This window comes from Moschus berezovskii, chromosome 17 (assembly GCF_049115385.1).
Source record: "Moschus berezovskii isolate FMDL1 chromosome 17, NW_MosBer_1.0, whole genome shotgun sequence".
Classification (NCBI taxonomy): Eukaryota; Metazoa; Chordata; class Mammalia; order Artiodactyla; family Moschidae; genus Moschus; species Moschus berezovskii.
Window position 1 is genome coordinate 53,298,024 of NC_142476.1, and position 17,091 is coordinate 53,315,114.

The 17,091-nt window shown below is 43.0% G+C and overlaps 1 protein-coding gene across 3 annotated transcripts in view; it reads right to left on the reverse strand.

Annotated features, from left to right (window-relative positions):
• FMO4 (flavin containing dimethylaniline monoxygenase 4) overlaps window positions 1-17,091 on the reverse strand; it is a 42,681-nt gene that overhangs the window by 23,717 nt on the left and 1,873 nt on the right. For all 3 annotated transcript variants that reach the window (XM_055419650.2, XM_055419651.2, XM_088845473.1), the window contains exons 2-4: window positions 12,747-12,886; window positions 8,053-8,241; window positions 7,266-7,428 (exon numbers count right to left, since the gene is read on the reverse strand). In XM_055419650.2, coding sequence (XP_055275625.2) covers window positions 7,266-7,428; window positions 8,053-8,241; window positions 12,747-12,878 — 484 coding nt within the window. In that variant the 5' untranslated portion in view covers window positions 12,879-12,886. The remainder of the gene's footprint in view (window positions 1-7,265; window positions 7,429-8,052; window positions 8,242-12,746; window positions 12,887-17,091) is intronic.

A 17,091-nucleotide genomic window follows, 5' to 3' on the forward strand; every position in this document is an offset into this window, starting at 1 on the left:
ATACCAGACCACCTGACCTGCCTCTTGAGAAACCTGTATGCAGGTCAGGAAGCAACAGTTAGAACTGGACATGGAACAACAGACTGGTTCCAAATAGGAAAAGGAGTACGTCAAGGTTGTATATTGTCACCTTGCTTATTTAACTTATATGCAGAGTACATCATGAGGAACGCTAGGCTGGAAGAAGCACAAGCTGGAATCAAGATTGCTGGGAGAAATATCAATAACCTCAGATATGCAGATGACACTACCCTTATGGCAGAAAGTGAAGAGGAACTCAAAAGCCTCTTGATGAAAGTGAAAGAAGAGAGTGAAAAAGTTGGCTTGAAGCTCAACATTCAGAAAACAAAGATCATGGCATCTGGTCCCATCACTTCATGGGAAATAGATGGAAAAACAGTGGAAACAGTGTCAGACTTTATTTTTTTGGGCTCCAAAATCACTGCAGATGCTGATTGCAGCCATGAAATTAAAAGACGCTTGCTCCTTGGAAGGAAAGTTATGACCAACCTTGATAGTATATTAAAAAGCAGAGACATTACTTTGCCAACAAAGGTCTGTCTAGTCAAGGCTATGGTTTTTCCCGTGGTCATGTATGGATGTGAGACTTGGACTGTGAAGAAAGCTGATCGCCGAAGAATCGATGCTTTTGAACTGTGGTGTTGGAGAAGACTCTTGAGAGTCCCTTATACTGCAAGGAGATCCAACCAGTCCATTCTAGAGGAGATCAATCCTGGATGTTCATTGGAGGGACTGATGCTAAAGCTGAAACTGCAATACTTTGGCCACCTCATGCGACGAGTTGACTCACTGGAAAAGACTCTGATGCTGGGAAAGGTTGGGGGCGGGAGGAGAAGGGGACGACGGAGAATGAGATGGCTGGATGGCATCACCGACTCTGTGGACATGAGTTTGAGTGTACTCCGGGAGTTGGTGATGGACAGGGAGGCCTGGCGTGCTGTGATTCATGGGGTCGCGGAGAGTCGGACACGACTGAGCGACTGAACTGAACTGAACTGATGCTTAGTCTAGTGTCACTTGCTCACAGGGTGCCACATGCAGAGGCCTCACACCTGGCCCTTTAGACCCGAGTTCCTAGTATGAAAAGGGTTTCCCCAGTGGCTCAGATGGTAAAGAATCTGCCTGCAATGTGGGAGACCCTGGTTCTATCCCTGGGTCCGGAAGATCCCCTGGAGGAGGGCATGGTAATTCACTCCAGTATTCTTACCTGGAGAATCCCATGGCCAGAGAAGCCTGGTGGGCTACAGTCCATGGGGTCACACAGAGTTGGACATGACTGAGCGACTAACACACTCCTAAACTGTGCAGATTCCTCAGCACCGGGGTGTATGCAGAAGCGTGTGCACGTCACTGAATTCGAAATGGTGGTGGTGGCGGGCCTCGTGCAGGAACGCTGCTCTGCCCTGCAATCTGGAGCTGGAGCGTGAACATCATGCCTGCACCTGTCTGGTGAGAACTCCGCCCCCTCCCCACTACAGAATGCTGCAAAGCAGCCCCGCCCACGATTGTTCCTCCAGAGCTATTCTCTAGAGCCAGATGGCACTCCTCTCCATTCTCCAATCAAAGAGTAAAGCCTCTTGTGCTTCTGAACTGAATTTGGTCTCTAGGCTCCAAGCAACACCAGGCAGGAGGACCCTTCTTGGGAACCAGGTAGAAAGGGTCAGTGGTCACAGATGCAGCAATGGAAATTACGAGAGGTGGCAGACGGATCAACACCCATTGGCCAGCGACCTTCAGACCCACTGATCAGTGAGATGACAAAGAATCAGAAAGGGGGCTCTGCACTTTAGAGGACTCCTCAGCCTCTCACCCTAATACTTCAAGTACTTTTGCAATTTTCATGTAAAAAGATGAAACCGTCTCCTCACCTTATCATTCTCCAGTCACTGATTCATTCATTCACTCAATTACATTAATTGAAGAGCTACTATATAAAACACAGTATTTTAATTGAGAGTCTTTGCCTGCTGAGGACCCCAAAGCTGAAAACTAAATGCAATAGTTACCACATATCCAGGGCCCTGCTAAACCAGCTAGGCAGAATTTGCAAAGGTGTATGCAGACCAGTTCTGTGATCCTTAGCCCCTTACTTTCAAGGATTGAGTCGAAGTGGCCAGAGCTTGGAAACAGGAGACTTTCAGGAAAGGATTTAAAGTGCTATTGCATTTTCAGTCCCCTTGACATGAAGCCAGATTTGAGGGGCTTCCGGGAGACCCCTGTGTGACCTCGACCTTTGGAATCTATGGAGCACAGAGACTGGTATGTGACCCACGCTTAATAGGTTGTGACAGCAATTGCCTGTAAGGGGTGGTGGAAAAACTTGCTGCACTGGTAGCAAGTTTTTCTTTTAACCGCTGACAGTGTGGAATGCGTGTTTCATGTGGACCAGATGAAAGCTATGTAGGAGAGAGCCTGTCTGATGACAGTTTAAAGGGACTTTGCCCATGGTAGCCATCTGGACTGGCAATGAGACCTTAACCTAGTTTGTATGGAGACGACCTGGGGAGGAGCTAGGGTTGAAGGACTTGTCAACTAGGCAGCCCCAGAGTGCTTGGTCTATCAACAGGGGCTGCACTGAGAGATCCCTAGTAGTGGGGCTGGCTAGTCTCTGGAGCAGAGCCTTGGAGAGAACCCCACAAAACATGGATCTTAAACACCCCTGGGGCCTGAGAGAACTAGCACCTCATTGGTGCCAGTCAATAAAGAACTTTCCTACTCCTGTACTTCTTCATATCCTTCCCCTGACTTCAATTCTGGAAGTGCCAGAGACTGGAGCAGGTGGGCAAAGGACTTGCAGGAGGAAGAGAGTCAGAGAGGAACAGTCAGAGGAAGAGTAGCCAAGCACACCATCTCTTTCCCACGGCCACAGTCAGCACAAAGCAGGCACTGGCTGAGGAGGGGGAGAAACCTCACCATTACAGGTAACTGCAAGTTTTTACTATTACACAACATAGAATATTTCAGCTATAAAAATGAGAAGGTGGGGGAATTCCCTGGAGGGCCAGTGGTTAGGATTTTGTGCTTCCACTACAGGGGGCATGGGTTTGATCCCTGCCCCTGGTTAAGGAACTAAGATTCTTCATGCTGTGTGGCATAGACAAAAAAAAAAAAAAAGATGACAGAGGACTTTTTATTATTTGAGAGTGAGAAGAAAATTGGTGGGAATGGCCTGCAATTGCAACCAAAGGCAGGAGAAGGACAAGCCCCACAGACGAGTCCTGCAGGCACATTACGAGACAAAGCACAATTGGTTAATAACTGTACCTTACGTGACCTATACTTTCAGCATTGTACAACTCAAGGCACCGTTTCCTGTTTTAGGCTTAGGAGATGTGAGGATAAAAGGCAGTCTCTAAGCTCAAGGAGTTTCTCCTTGAGCAAGAAATAGGTAAATAGACAATAGCTAACTAACATTTTTTCAGCCCTTACTAGCAAGTCCCAGACACTCTGCTAAGGACTTTATATATGTTAATTAATTTAAACCTCAGAACAACCCTACAAAGTGAACAATATTATGATTCAGTTTTACTAATGTTGAGAAAAAGGGCACAGAGAAGTTAAGCAACTTGCCCAAGGCCATACAGTAAGTAGCAGTGCCTGGAAAAGTCAGGTCATCTGCCCCTGGAACTCAGCTGACAAGCATGGTGCTATACTGCTTCACAGAACAGGAGGTGTTAAAATGGCTCCAGTGGGGCATCAGCCTGGACTGAGCCAGGGCAGGCATTCTGGAGGAGGTGAATTTTTTTTCCCCAAAGAATGCCATTAGAAAGATGATTAGGAATTTGAAAAGAGAAGCACTAGAGAGTTTCAAGAAGAGGGAAAAGCCTGTGCCCCAAATGCATTAGAGAGTGGGGCTTCAAGCCATTTACTGGAGTTTGGCTGGAAAGAAGCTTGCTGAAGGCTCGACCTTGTTTCCTAGATTTTGTATGTACCTAACATAATGCTTTTCAAATAATAGATTCTCTATAACTGCTTGTTTGAGTAGGGCACCCAAGAAAAAGCATAGCATGCATAGGTAATTCTAAATCAATGGATATGTCAATAATGCATTGCCCTTCCCTCCAAAGGAATCTATTTGGTAAATCAAAACTACTAATTCAGAAAAAGGGGGTCTGCTGAGGGGTGTAAGGCTTGATTTGCCTTGTCACCAAATATCTTTGGAGTACTTTGCTACTGTGGTTTACTCATCTTATACTTATCCCCCTAATGTTATATTGGAAAAAGCTTAGCGACTACCTTAGGAGATAGAAGACCAGGCATTTGAAGTCCATGTGTACACTGATAAAGTTCAATGACATTTGTTAATACTTGATTAAATATGACTAGGCATTTGTGATCATTAATCTGTAACTAATGATTACAACTGATGTGTGTTTAAAGAGTCACTCTTACACAACTTCTGAGTGTGGGAGAATGATGAGAGGTGACCTGCAGAACTGGACTTTGTGCTCCCTGTCCTGTGATTCCCGTGTGGGCTCTGGGAGGATCCAGCTCTCTGAGGTTATAACTGAGGCCAGGGTTATAACTTAACTAAGAGGGAGAAACACTTCTTAATCTGGGGAATCACATGTTTCTTTCAAGCAATTTTCAGATAGTGGATAATAACTTACAAGAAAGGTCATGATTCATAACAGTAGTAGCTGTTGTTTACAGAGAGTTTATTGTGGGCTCTGTATTATACTGTTTTATTTTTAAATTTTGTTTATAAAGATTTTTATTGGAGTATAGTTGCTTTATAATGTTGCTAGTGTCTACCGTACAGCAAAGTGAATCTGCTATGTCATGTCATGTGAAAGTCGCTCAGTTGCCCCATGGACTGTAGCCCGCCAGGCTCTTCTGTCTGTAGAACTTCCCAGTCTAGAATACTGGAGTGGGTTGCCATGCCTTCCGCCGGGGATCTTCCTGACCCAGGGATAGAACCCATGTCTCTTACATCTCCTGCACTGGCAGATGGGTTCTTTACCACTAGTGTTACCTGGGAAGCCCAAATCAGCTATACATATACATATATCCCTCCTTTTTGGATTTCCTTACCATTTAAGTCACCACAGAGCAAAGAGTAAGAGGAGAGTTCCCTGAGCTATGTAGTAGGTTCTCATTAGTTATCTATTTAATATATAGCATCAATAGTGTATATATGTCAATTTCAACCTCCCAATTCATCCCACCTCCTTTCTCCCCCTTGGTATTTTAAAATATCTAAAACAAGAGCAACAACAGTAATAAAGCAAGCCAATGTTCTGGGAAACAATCATGGTTGTCATACAATGTTTTGAAGGACCCAAGAAGGAGCCAAAATTATTTATTAGATTTAGGGTCTCATGGTTGTATTGGTCTAGCCCAAGTATGAGGAGGCCCTGTTGTATCAGTGTCAAATCATAGAATCTGCATACAGGAAACAGATTTACATTCTGTTTCTGCCTGCCATTCACCAACTATGTGCAATATTTTGGGTTATTTTTCATAGTATTTCACATTTAATCCTCATCAATATTCTGAAATGGGAATTTGTATTTCCACTTTGCTGAGGCTTAGGCAGGTTATGTTTATCCAAGATCATGCAAATAGCACCAGGGTCTGGATCCAGAACTTTGTTCATAACCATTATGCTAAATGCTACTTATCCAGGGCCATTGTCTGCAGGGAACCATTGTTGTTATTGTTTGGTTGCTGAGTTGTGTCTGACAGCAAACCGGAACTTCCCAGAAACCTTACAGCATATCTGCTCACCAAGGCACCTCACTCTGGAAACATGGAGGAAATTGGGATTATCTGTCCTGCTGTCCCATGTAACAGACTCTTCTAAAGTCTGGTCATAAACCAAAACCCCCCTCAGGACAAGTCTCTAAAATCTGTATGTGTGAGTTTCTTCCGTTGCCAATATCTGGGTTTTAGGGCAAGATAGAGGGGGACCTCAATATTTCTATTACAATAATTCCTCCCCTACATCTCTGAGGTCATTAAAGTTTTCCCCATAGAAACATTGTTATGAGTCAGTTATATATTCCTTTAGTGCCATGTGACTGTCTGTTTAGCCCCTAGATTAACAGCAAGCCTGAACCTGGCCCACCATTTACAACATTGCTTCTTTGCAAAATTATATATTGAAGTCTCCCTTGATCCCTAATGCATTTAAAAGATAGAATATCTTGTTAATTTGATATGTTCATCAGATTTATTTCATTTTTTATTGGCTAAGGTTTGCAAACTTTGTTCTTTACCTCTTCCTTTCTTAAAAGTTCTTTTCATTCCTCAGAGAAGTTTCAAAAATTCATACTCCACTGCCTTTAGGGCCACTTATAAGTAACAGAAGAAGAGTAGCTTTACTACATTTTAGTAATCCTCATTTGACCTCAAAAGATGGAGTTTTACCAATTGTGAGTATATTAAAAAGAATGTGCTATTGAATCAAAAGCATTTACAAAGGGGAATTTCTAAAACTGCTTTGTGTCGATAGTTTAGGAGGTGGATGAATTATTATTGTGATGATTTTTTAAAAAAATTAATTAATTTTATTTTTGGCTGTGCTGGATCTTCATTGCTGCAGGTGGGCTTTCTCTAGTGGCAGTGAGAGTGGCTACTATCTAGATGCGGTGCACAGGCTTCTCACTGCAGTGGCTCCACTTGATGTGGAGCCTGGGCTCTAGATGCATGGGCTTCAGTAGTTGTGGTGTGTGGGCTTTTAGTTGCCCCGCAGCACATGGGATATTCCTGGAGCAGGGATCAAATCCGTTCCCCTGCATTGGCAGGCAGATTCCCAACCACTGGAGCACTAGGGAAGTCTGTAATGACTATCTTGAAGGGTGACAATATTTCTTTATATGTATAATTTCTGGGCTAGTTCCTAAAAAATATTCTGTCAAATTTCCTTATACTGTCACTTCCTTTAAGTTATTGAATTTCAGCTCACTTCTGATTCAAATGACCTGTAATTTAATGATAAATTTCAAAGCCTATCCTTTTTCATGACAGATCTGATGGTTTTGAGCGCTATGTGATCATTAAACTTGAATCAGACAGGCATGATAAAACTTAAATGATAACATCAGCATTTATATTTATAATTACATAATAAACCCTGACACCTGTATAGTACTTCAGTCTTTCAAAGTTATTTGGTACATATTATTTCTGAGGGTGAACATAAAGTTGTCTAGAATCATGAGAAAGTATTTCCAATTACAAATCAGTAACTTCCAGTAGAACTGGAAGAGCAGGCATGGTTTCAAGTAGAAATGACTCACCAGGAAATGACTCCAGAGGTAAACGGGGATTCAGGAAGTGTCCAGTACAAACCATGACAGCATCAAAGACAGCTCTGTCCTGCCTCCCCTCTGTCTCTGTGACAACATCCCATTGACCAGTTTCAGAGAAGTCAGGACGCTTTGTTATGCTGCACACGGTGGTCTGAAAGCAAAAGACAGACACTCGTTTTCCACCAGTCATCTTGGGACTTCATGCAATGACTATATGGTAACCATGTTTGTTATTTCAAATGGGTCAAGTGAGTCTCATGTTAGAGGGACTTTCAATATTGGTTTATCTTCTCGCTAGAGAAGTTAAATAACTTGTGCAAAGTCTCAAAAGTGGTCATAAAGATCAGGACCCAAAACATCTGAATGACTTCACTGCAAGGAAGAAACATTCGGTTTTTATTTCTTGTGAGAAGAAGATGAGTTAAAATACTGAATGTTGGAAAAATTTAGGAAAATGAGTTTTGACCCATTATAATTTCTGTGGTTCAGACTTCTAGTTATTTCTTTCCAAGGGGTTTCATGAACAAAATCCATTTTTCCTTTCCTCTGAAAAAAATTCTAAATTTCATCCTGAATGAGACTTTGGATTTAGAGAAGGAACCAGGAAATTCAGTATTTTAGTGACTTCAGTAAAACATGAACAGCAGGATTATTATCTGCCTTGTTCATATATAGAGAAAATTAGGAAGATGTTTTTTTAGGCATCCCATTTCAATTAGATTGGTGAATGGGCCAGCCCCTATTCATTAACCTTCCATAACCCAAGCCATCTTACCTTAAACCGAATGTATTTCAGAAGGTCAAAGTGCTCAGCAAATTCTTGGAGGTAGTTCCAAAATTTTTCATGCTTCATGAAATTAGGATAATCTTCTTGAAAAGGGAAGTCGCTATAACATGACATTTCTTTGCAGACATTTGTCACTAGCGACTTGTAGACCCTAGTCATCCCATCTTTAGAAGTTTCCTGTGTAAAAGCACAGTTAACTTGATGGGGTGGGCTGAGGGGGATACAAGGAGAGAACAGAGATCACCAGCAGCTAGCATTCCACGTCTAATTCCAAAGAGTTTCTGGAAAATTCAGCATCGAATGCCCTTGCTATAGATATCAAATATCACTGGTGTGGTTGGAATTGTTAAATATAATGTCTTCGTCAAACTACAAAGAAGCTAACAACATTTAACAGGGCTCTGCAGGACTAACACTGTCTTTAAACAGTTCCAGGAATGTGGGCCCATGTTCAATCTTGCTTATCTTCTCCTTTTTCCCATGCCATGATCACTCCCTCCTCTCAGGTTCTGGGCCTCCTCTTCTTGCCTTTGCTTAAGGAATTCCTCACAAAATTTTCTAGTTATTGTCTGTGTATATATTCAACCACTCTCTCTTTCTTGAGTCTTTCCCATCCACATGTAAAACACTGAAGACTCAAATTTTCAAAACAACACCCCCTTTCAACTTATATTGAAGGAAGAAACAGAATAGGCTCCATCTTGGAGGCAGGACTCCATCTTGGGCCAGACTGTGGACTTGAGCTATATGCCCAGTATCTATGAAAACGACATACCAACTAGAAAACCAAACCCCTGGATGGAAGAGCCCCAGGGCTCATATCTAGACTCTCCATGCCTAAAAGAATACCCTAATTATCTGTGTAACTGAATAGAATCATACATTCTATTATGCTTATTGGGCTATGACCACAGGCCTATTGATAACTGTCCACTGTTAACTACCTAGGCTTAAGGCTTATGAATCACGGGTTAACTTTGATTTTATCTTTCTTTTCCTTTGTTCAGACTAGTTTCAGGGAATCTGGGGAGGTGGGTTTGGGCACGTACACTTAGGGTATATAAGGTTTTCACAAAAACTGGTCGGGGTCCTTGGCTAAGAGGAGAATCTGCCTTGAGCCAGCTGGTGTAATAAACTGCACTCCACTATTGGATTGTCCTTCTGAGTGAGTTTGTTTCCCGGAATGTGTGGCTACAACAATATCCTCTTACAACCATGTCTCTCTCTGTCTCATCTCAATCTTCATGAAGGGGTCACCACACACTGACAGCCTCTGTTTTCTCCTGGACTCCTCAACTCCTTATCTTATCTTGGTCTTTGCCACCCAAAAACAAAACAAAAAGACCTATATTAAGGACACCAATGAACTCGTTCAAAGCTAATCTCTATTTTTTCTTCAAGTCTCTTTCTTTGCCATCACATTCTCTAAGAAGCTTTCCAAAACCCTATAGATCTTCACAAGGTAGCTATCGTACCTGCTGCCCCAACCTAGTACCCTGTACTTTGAGCACAGAATTGATTACACTGCATTGCAATGATCTGTTTACAGTTTCTGTTCCCCACTAGATTCTAAGGAGGGGTGGGGCCCTGCCTATCTTGTTCCCTGTGTGTCCTGGGAGAGGGACATCACCAATACTTGAATAAATGAAAATGAATATTACCATTGCATTAAAAAAATATATGTGTATGACTGAAAGAAATTACATCAAAATTTAAATAGTGCTAATTTATTTAGTGCTCATGAGTATTGATATTATATTTAATTTATACTTTTTCTTTTCTTTTTTTTGGCCATGCCTCATGGCATGTGGGATCTTAGTTTCCCAACCAGGGAATGAACCCACACCCCTTGCAGTGAAAGTGTGAAGTCTGAATCATTGGATTGCCAGGGAAGTCCTGTATTTTTTTTCTTTAACTCAATATTATATTTTATTTTTAAATTTATTTTTTATTGGAGTATAGTTGCTTTACAATGTTGTGTCAGATTCTACTGTACAGCAAACTGAATCAGTCATATATACACATACACCCAGTCTTCTCTTGATTTCCTTCCCATTTAGGTCACTACAGAACATTGAGTAGAGTTCTCTGTGCTATACAGTAGCAATATTATTTTCTAAAATGAGTTTATATCACTTTATAATAGAAGGAAACCAAGCCAACCATAGGGTCAAATAGCAGAAGGTACACAAACCAGACCGAATATTTTCTTCCATACTGACATTTGGTAGCTTGATGAGGCCCACAGTATACCAGAAAAAAAATATATTTTTTTCCCTAGTATACTGTGGGTTTCCCTGGTGGCTCAGAAAGTTCTTTCCCTGGTGGTAAAGAATCTGCCTGCAATGCGGGAGACCCGAGTTTGATCCCTGGGTTGGGAAGATCCCCTGCAGGAGGGCATGGCAACCCACTCCAGTATTCTTGACTGGAGAATCCCCATGGACAGAGGAGCCTGGCAGGCCACAGTCGATAGGGTCACAAAGAGTCGGACATGACTGAGCGATTAAGCACAGCACAGTACACTATAATCCTAGAGTTGTGATCACTTACGTACATTTCCTTATTCTGTTTTCTTCACCATTCATCCAAGACTGGCAAATTCCACTTCCTCCATGCAGGCTTCCTTCATTCCCTGAGCTCCTTCTAAATGCTGCTCTTCTCTTTCCCTGAAGCATTTATTACTTGGGCCTCCATCTTTTGACACCTTATACCCTACCAGTGGCAGATCCCTGTATTCCCACTGAAGACCCTGATATTCCCAGTAACCAGGACCAATTCTGGCCAGAGGCATGTGTGAGAGGGTAGCAGGCAGGAATGCTGCTGCTGCTGCTAAGTCACTTCAGTCGTGTCCGACTCTGTGTGACCCCATAGACGGAAGCCCACCAGGCTCCCCCATCCCTGGGATTCTCCAGGCAAGAACACTGGAGTGGGTTGCCATTTCCTTCTCCAAAGTGTGAAAGTGAAAGTGAAGTTGCTCAGTCGTGTCCGACCCTTAGCGACCCCACAGACTGCAGCCTACCAGGCTCCTCCATCCATGGGATTTTCCAGGCAAGAGTACTGTAGTGGCTTGCCATTGCCTTCTCCAGGCAGGAAGGCTAGGGGTCTCCAAATGGAGGAAATAGGCTGCAAATGTCAAATGTCTTTTACCTCTCTCTTAAGCGGCAGGAGGAAACAAACTCTGTGTGTCAGATTTTTTTCCTTTCTCTATACAAAATTGAAAGGAGATTTCCTTTAAAATTCTGTGTTGCCATGACGACATCTGGTTCCACCTGAACTTAACTTTTTTCAAACCTTGAGCTAACCAATGCGTTTTTCTTATGGAAATATTTTTCTTGTTATGTTAATGAACTATATTTACTCTAGACTCTGTTTTTCTTCAAGTCAGTTTGCCTAAGGCTCAGAATCAGTATGTTTTATTCATGGAAATGTTCTCTTAAGCTATGTTAATAAGACTACGTATTTGCTTGGAAACCTGCCTTTCTTCAAGATTCATGCCAATCATTTTATGGCCTGGGACAACTCACCTTGTGCCAATGTTACCTCAAAATGCATGTTGTTGGTGAGGGGCCTGGTGCCAGTCTCTGAGTTTTGAGACATTTCCTTTCTCTAACTAGCAGCCTGCTAGTAGCTATATAACTTCCTGCTAAAGACTAGCAGGGGGGCACTCTTTCTTTCCCCTTCTGATGTCTATGTCAGAAGCTTTCTCTCTCTCTTTTATACTTTAATAAAACTTTATCACACAAAAGCTCTGAGCAATCAAGCCTTGTCACTGGCCCCAGATTCAATTCCTCTCCTCTGAAGGCCAAGAGTCTTTCACGGCTCAGCAACAACCTTTCATGTGGCATTTAGCCATTTTCAGCCCTACTTCCTGATGCTCAAGTCACCTAATGCCTGGCCAAACCTTGAGCATACACCCTGGGCTGCACATTCCACTCTTAAGAAGAGAAATAGTGCCTGGGTTCTTCTTCTTCTGATAATGTAAAAACTAGGTCTGGATTCTTGCCTCTCCCTTGCCAATTCTCTTCCAAAAGGCACGAACAATGCCTTGGGGCTGGGGCTCCAACCCCTGATGTCAACTTCCGTCCTTGTTAAGGTGCCGTCTGCTTCACATTCACCAATGAGATTCAGCTTACCCAACGTGACACTCTCCTGCTTTGTCTTAGAATGTTCACGGTCCAGAAATCATTGTAACGTCCAATCCTATGTTTGTGTATCTGACTTAACTCTTTCTTCCTCTTCCCTCCAAATTCTCTTGCCCCTACCCTGCCAATTCTCCAGGTTCATCACCTATCAGACTGCATCTTTCATGGGGTCAGCACAACACCATACACAAAGTTGTGATGCTGCAATGAGCTGCTCCCTAAATGATCACCGTGCATGTGTGCTCAGTCATGTCCATCTCTTTTGAGACCCCATGGACTACAAGCCCACCAGGCTCCTCTGTCCATGGAATTTCCCAGGCAGAATACTGGCAAGGGTTGCCATTTCCTTCTCTGGGGGATCTTCCCTGACCCAGGGATTGAACCCTCATCTCTTTCTTTGGCAAGCGGATTCTTTACCACTGAGCAACCTGGGAAGCTCTTAATGATCACCAAGATAGACTACAGCCACCATGCCTGGGCAGGGACAAAGCAAATGGCCAGATTATGGTTGGTGGAGGTGGGAGGGTATGAACTACGCACAGTAAACTTCCATAGTCCACCGATGTCATTACTTCTTTCAAAGCAGATGGGCTCCAGGTGTTCATCTAAGCAGCATTTGATGGAGGACAGGCCACTCACACCAGCTCCGATCACTGCAACTCGCTTGGTCATGGTGTGTTCTGTATGATACAGATAAAGCAGAGCTTCTTTACATGACAAGGCTAGACGGGAGCCCTTGTCACAGAATTCAACTTTCACAATGATATACATACCCTCCTTTTGTCTCTGAGCTGAGGCAGAATCGTATTTGGGCTAAATATGAGGGCTCTGAAATCAGACTGTTTCAGTTTGGATGCTGGCTTCATTTATTTACAGTATGATCTTGGGCTAGTTGTTTATCCTTTCTGTGCCTCAGTTTTCTCATCAGTACAATAAGAGTGGGAATAATAATGCCTATCTAAAATAGGCATTGTCCTGAAATTAAATGACCGAGATATGATGGAAAGGTTGTAGAAGTGTGTCTGCTACATAGTAAATACTCAGTTAAATTTTGCTCTTATTAATAGCTAGTTAAGCCAAGACCTAGCACCAAATATTTAATTAGCATTCATTTCCCACTTCCTTAATGACTCCTTCCTTTCCTTTCTTCTTTCTGGAAAAGGCAGCTCACACAGATAAAATTTATCAACATTTGGGAACACATAGGTAGACACACCTGTTGCTTCCTTTGGATTGAGGAGTAAAAGATCTTGATCCCCTTAAGATTTTATATTCCCTCAGTATTAAAAACACTTTGCTATCACCTAACCCTCCTAACTGAACAAAAAAGATCTTCACGACGAAGATAATCACGATGGCGTGATCACTCACCTGGAACCAGACATCTTGGAATGTGAAGTCAAGTGGGCCTTAGAAAGCATCACTACGAACAAAGCTAGTGGAGGTGATGGAATTGCAATTGAGCTATTTCAAATCCTGAAAGATGATGCTGTGGAAGTGCTGCACTCAATATGCCAGCAAATTTGGAAAACTCAGCAGTGGCCACAGGACTGGAAAAGGTCAGTCTTCATTCCAATCCCAAAGAAAGGCAATGCCAAAGAATGCTCAAACTACTGCACAATTGCACTCATCTCACACGCTAGTAAAGTCATGCTCAAAATTCTCCAAGCCAGGCTTCAGCAATATGTGAACTGTGAACTTCCAGATATACAAGCAGGTTTTAGAAAAGGCAGAGGCACCAGAGATCAAATTGCCAACATCCACTGGATCATGGAGAAAGCAAGAGAGTTCCAGAAAAACATCTATTTCTGCTTCATTGACTATGCCAAAGCCTTTGACTGTGTGGATCACAATAAACTGTGGAACATTCTGAAAGAAATGGGAATACCAGACCACCTGACCTTCCTCTCTTGAGAAACCTGTATGCAGGTCAGGAAGCAACAGTTAGAACTGGACATGGAACAACAGACTGGTTCCAAATAGGGAAAGGAGTACGTCAAGGTTGTATATTGTCACCCTGCTTATTTAACTTATATACAGATTATATCATGAGGAACGCTGGACTGGAAGAAGCACAAGCTGGAATCAAGATTGCCGGGAGAAATATCAAGAACCTCAGATATGCAGATGACACCACCCTTATGGCAGAAAGTGAAGAGGAACTCAAAAGCCTCTTGATGAAAGTGAAAGAGGAGAGTGAAAAGGTTGGCTTGAAGCTCAACATTCAGAAAACAAAGATCATGGCATCTGGTCCCATCACTTCATGGGAAATAGATGGGGAAACAGTGGAAACAGTGTCAGATTTTATTTTGAGGGGGCTCCAAAATCACTGCAGATGCTGATTGTAGCCAGGAAATTAAAAGACGCTTACTCCTTGGAAGGAAAGTTATGACCAACCTAGATAGTATATTGAAAAGCAGAGACATTACTTTGCCAACCAAGGTCCGTCTAGTCAAGGCTATGGTTTTTCCCGTGGTCATGTATGGATGTGAAAGTTGGGCTGTGAAGAAAGCTGATCACCGAAGAATTGATGCTTTTGAACTGTGGTGCTGGAGAAGACTCTTGAGAGTCCCCTGGACTGCAAGGAGATCCAACCAGTCCATTCTAAAGGAGATCAATCCTGGGTGTTCATTGGAAGGACTGATGCTAAAGCTGAAACTCCAATACTTTGGCCACCTCATGCGACGAGTTGACTCACTGGAAAAGAGTCTGATGCTGGGAGGGATTGGGGGTGGGAGGAGACGGGGACGACAGAGAATGAGATGGCTGGATGGCATCACTGACTTGATGGACATGAGTTTGAGTGAACTCTGGGAGTTGGTGATGGACAGGGAGGCCTGGCGTGCTGTGATTCATGGGGTCGCAAAGAGTCGGACACGACTGAGTGACTGAACTGAACTGAACTGAAAGTCCTAAAGAGTACCTAGTCATGGTTCATGTCCTGCCAGCAAAAAAGATACTACATGAATTGAGGGGAAGTTCTTAACTTTGAACAATGAAAGCTTGACTGACCGTAATACAGAACTAAGTCCCCAAGGAAATCCATATGGCACATTCTAGAGACCAAGATGAGATCACATGGAAATGGGGATGTTATCCTTGTCAGGAAAGATTGGAGGAAGCATGAAGGTGTCATGACAATTTATATCAGGTTTTTAAAATTGTAGTTTTGGACTTCTGCAGATATCAATGTACATTTTTCTTTGATCAGATGGGTTCAGTTCAGTTCAGTCACTCAGTTGTGTCTGACTCTTTGCGACCCCATGAATCACAGCACGCCAGGCCTCCCTGTCCATCACCAATTCCCGGAGTTCACGCAAACTCATGTCCATCGAGTCGGTGATGCCATCCAGCCATCTCATTCTCTGTCGTCCCCGTCTCCTCCCGCCCCCAATCCCTCCCAGCAACAGAGTCTTTTCCAGTGAGTCAACTCTTCGCATCAGGTGGCCAAAGTATTGGAGTTTCAGCTTTAGCATCAGTCCTTCCAATGAACACCCAGGACTGATCTCCTTTAGAATGGACTGGTTGGATCTCCTTGCAGTCCAGGGGACTCTCAAGAGTCTTCTCCAGCACCACAGTTCAAAAGCATCAATTCTTCGGTGATCAGCTTTCTTCACAGTCCAACTCTCACATCCATACATGACCACTGGATAAACCATAGCCTTGACTAGATGGACCTTGGTTGGCAAAGTAATGTCTCTGCTTTTCAATATGCTATCTAGGTTGGTCATAACTTTCCTTCCAAGGAGTAAGCGTCTTTTAATTTCATGGCTGCAATCAGCATCTGCAGTGATTTTGGAGCCCAAAAAAATAAAATCTGACACTGTTTCCACTGTTTCCCCATCTATTTCCCATGAAGTGATGGGACCAGATGCCATGATCTTTGTTTTCTGAATGTTGAGCTTCAAGCCAACCTTTTCACTCTCCTCTTTCGCTTTCATCAAGAGGCTTTTGAGTTCCTCTTCACTTTCTGCCATAAGGGTGGTGTCATCTGCATATCTGAGGTTCTTGATATTTCTCCCGGCAATCTTGATTCCAGCTTGTGCTTCTTCCAGCCCAGCGTTCCTCATGATGTACTCTGCATATAAGTTAAATAAACAGGGTGACAATATACAACCTTGACGTACTCTTTTCCCTATTTGGAACCAGTCTGTTGTTCCATGTCCAGTTCTAACTGTTGCTTCCTGACCTGCATACAGGTTTCTCAAGAGGCAGGTCAGGTGGTCTGGTATTCCCATTTCTTTCAGAATGTTCCACAGTTTATTGTGATCCACACAGTCAAAGGCTTTGGCATAGTCAATGAAGCAGAAATAGATGTTTTTCTGGAACTCTCTTGCTTTCTCCATGATCCAGCGGATGTTGGCAATTTGATCTCTGGTGCCTCTGCCTTTTCTAAAACCTGCTTGAACATCTGGGAGTTCACGGTTCACGTATTGCTGAAGCCTGGCTTGGAGAATTTTGAGCATGACTTTACTAGCGTGTGAGATGAGTGCAATTGTGCGGTAGTTTGAGCATTCTTTGACATTGCATTTCTGTGGGATTGGAATGAAGACTGAACTTTTCCAGTCCTGTGGCCACTGCTGAGTTTTCCAAATTTGCTGGCATATTGAGTGCAGCACTTTCACAGCATCATCTTTCAAGATTTGAAACAGCTCAACTGGAATTCTATCACCTCCACTAGCTTTGTTCGTAGTGATGCTTTTTAAGGCCCATTTGACTTCACATTCCAAGATGTCTGGTCAGTGATCACGTTTCCAGGCTTACCTGTTTCAAAATCTTACTTGCCATCCCGCCCTTTGTATGGTTGAGAACTTCCTGCCTGGATTCATTATTTACAGCAAAATTTACACTCTTCCCCCTCGAGACTTTTGGTTTATTTAGGGGT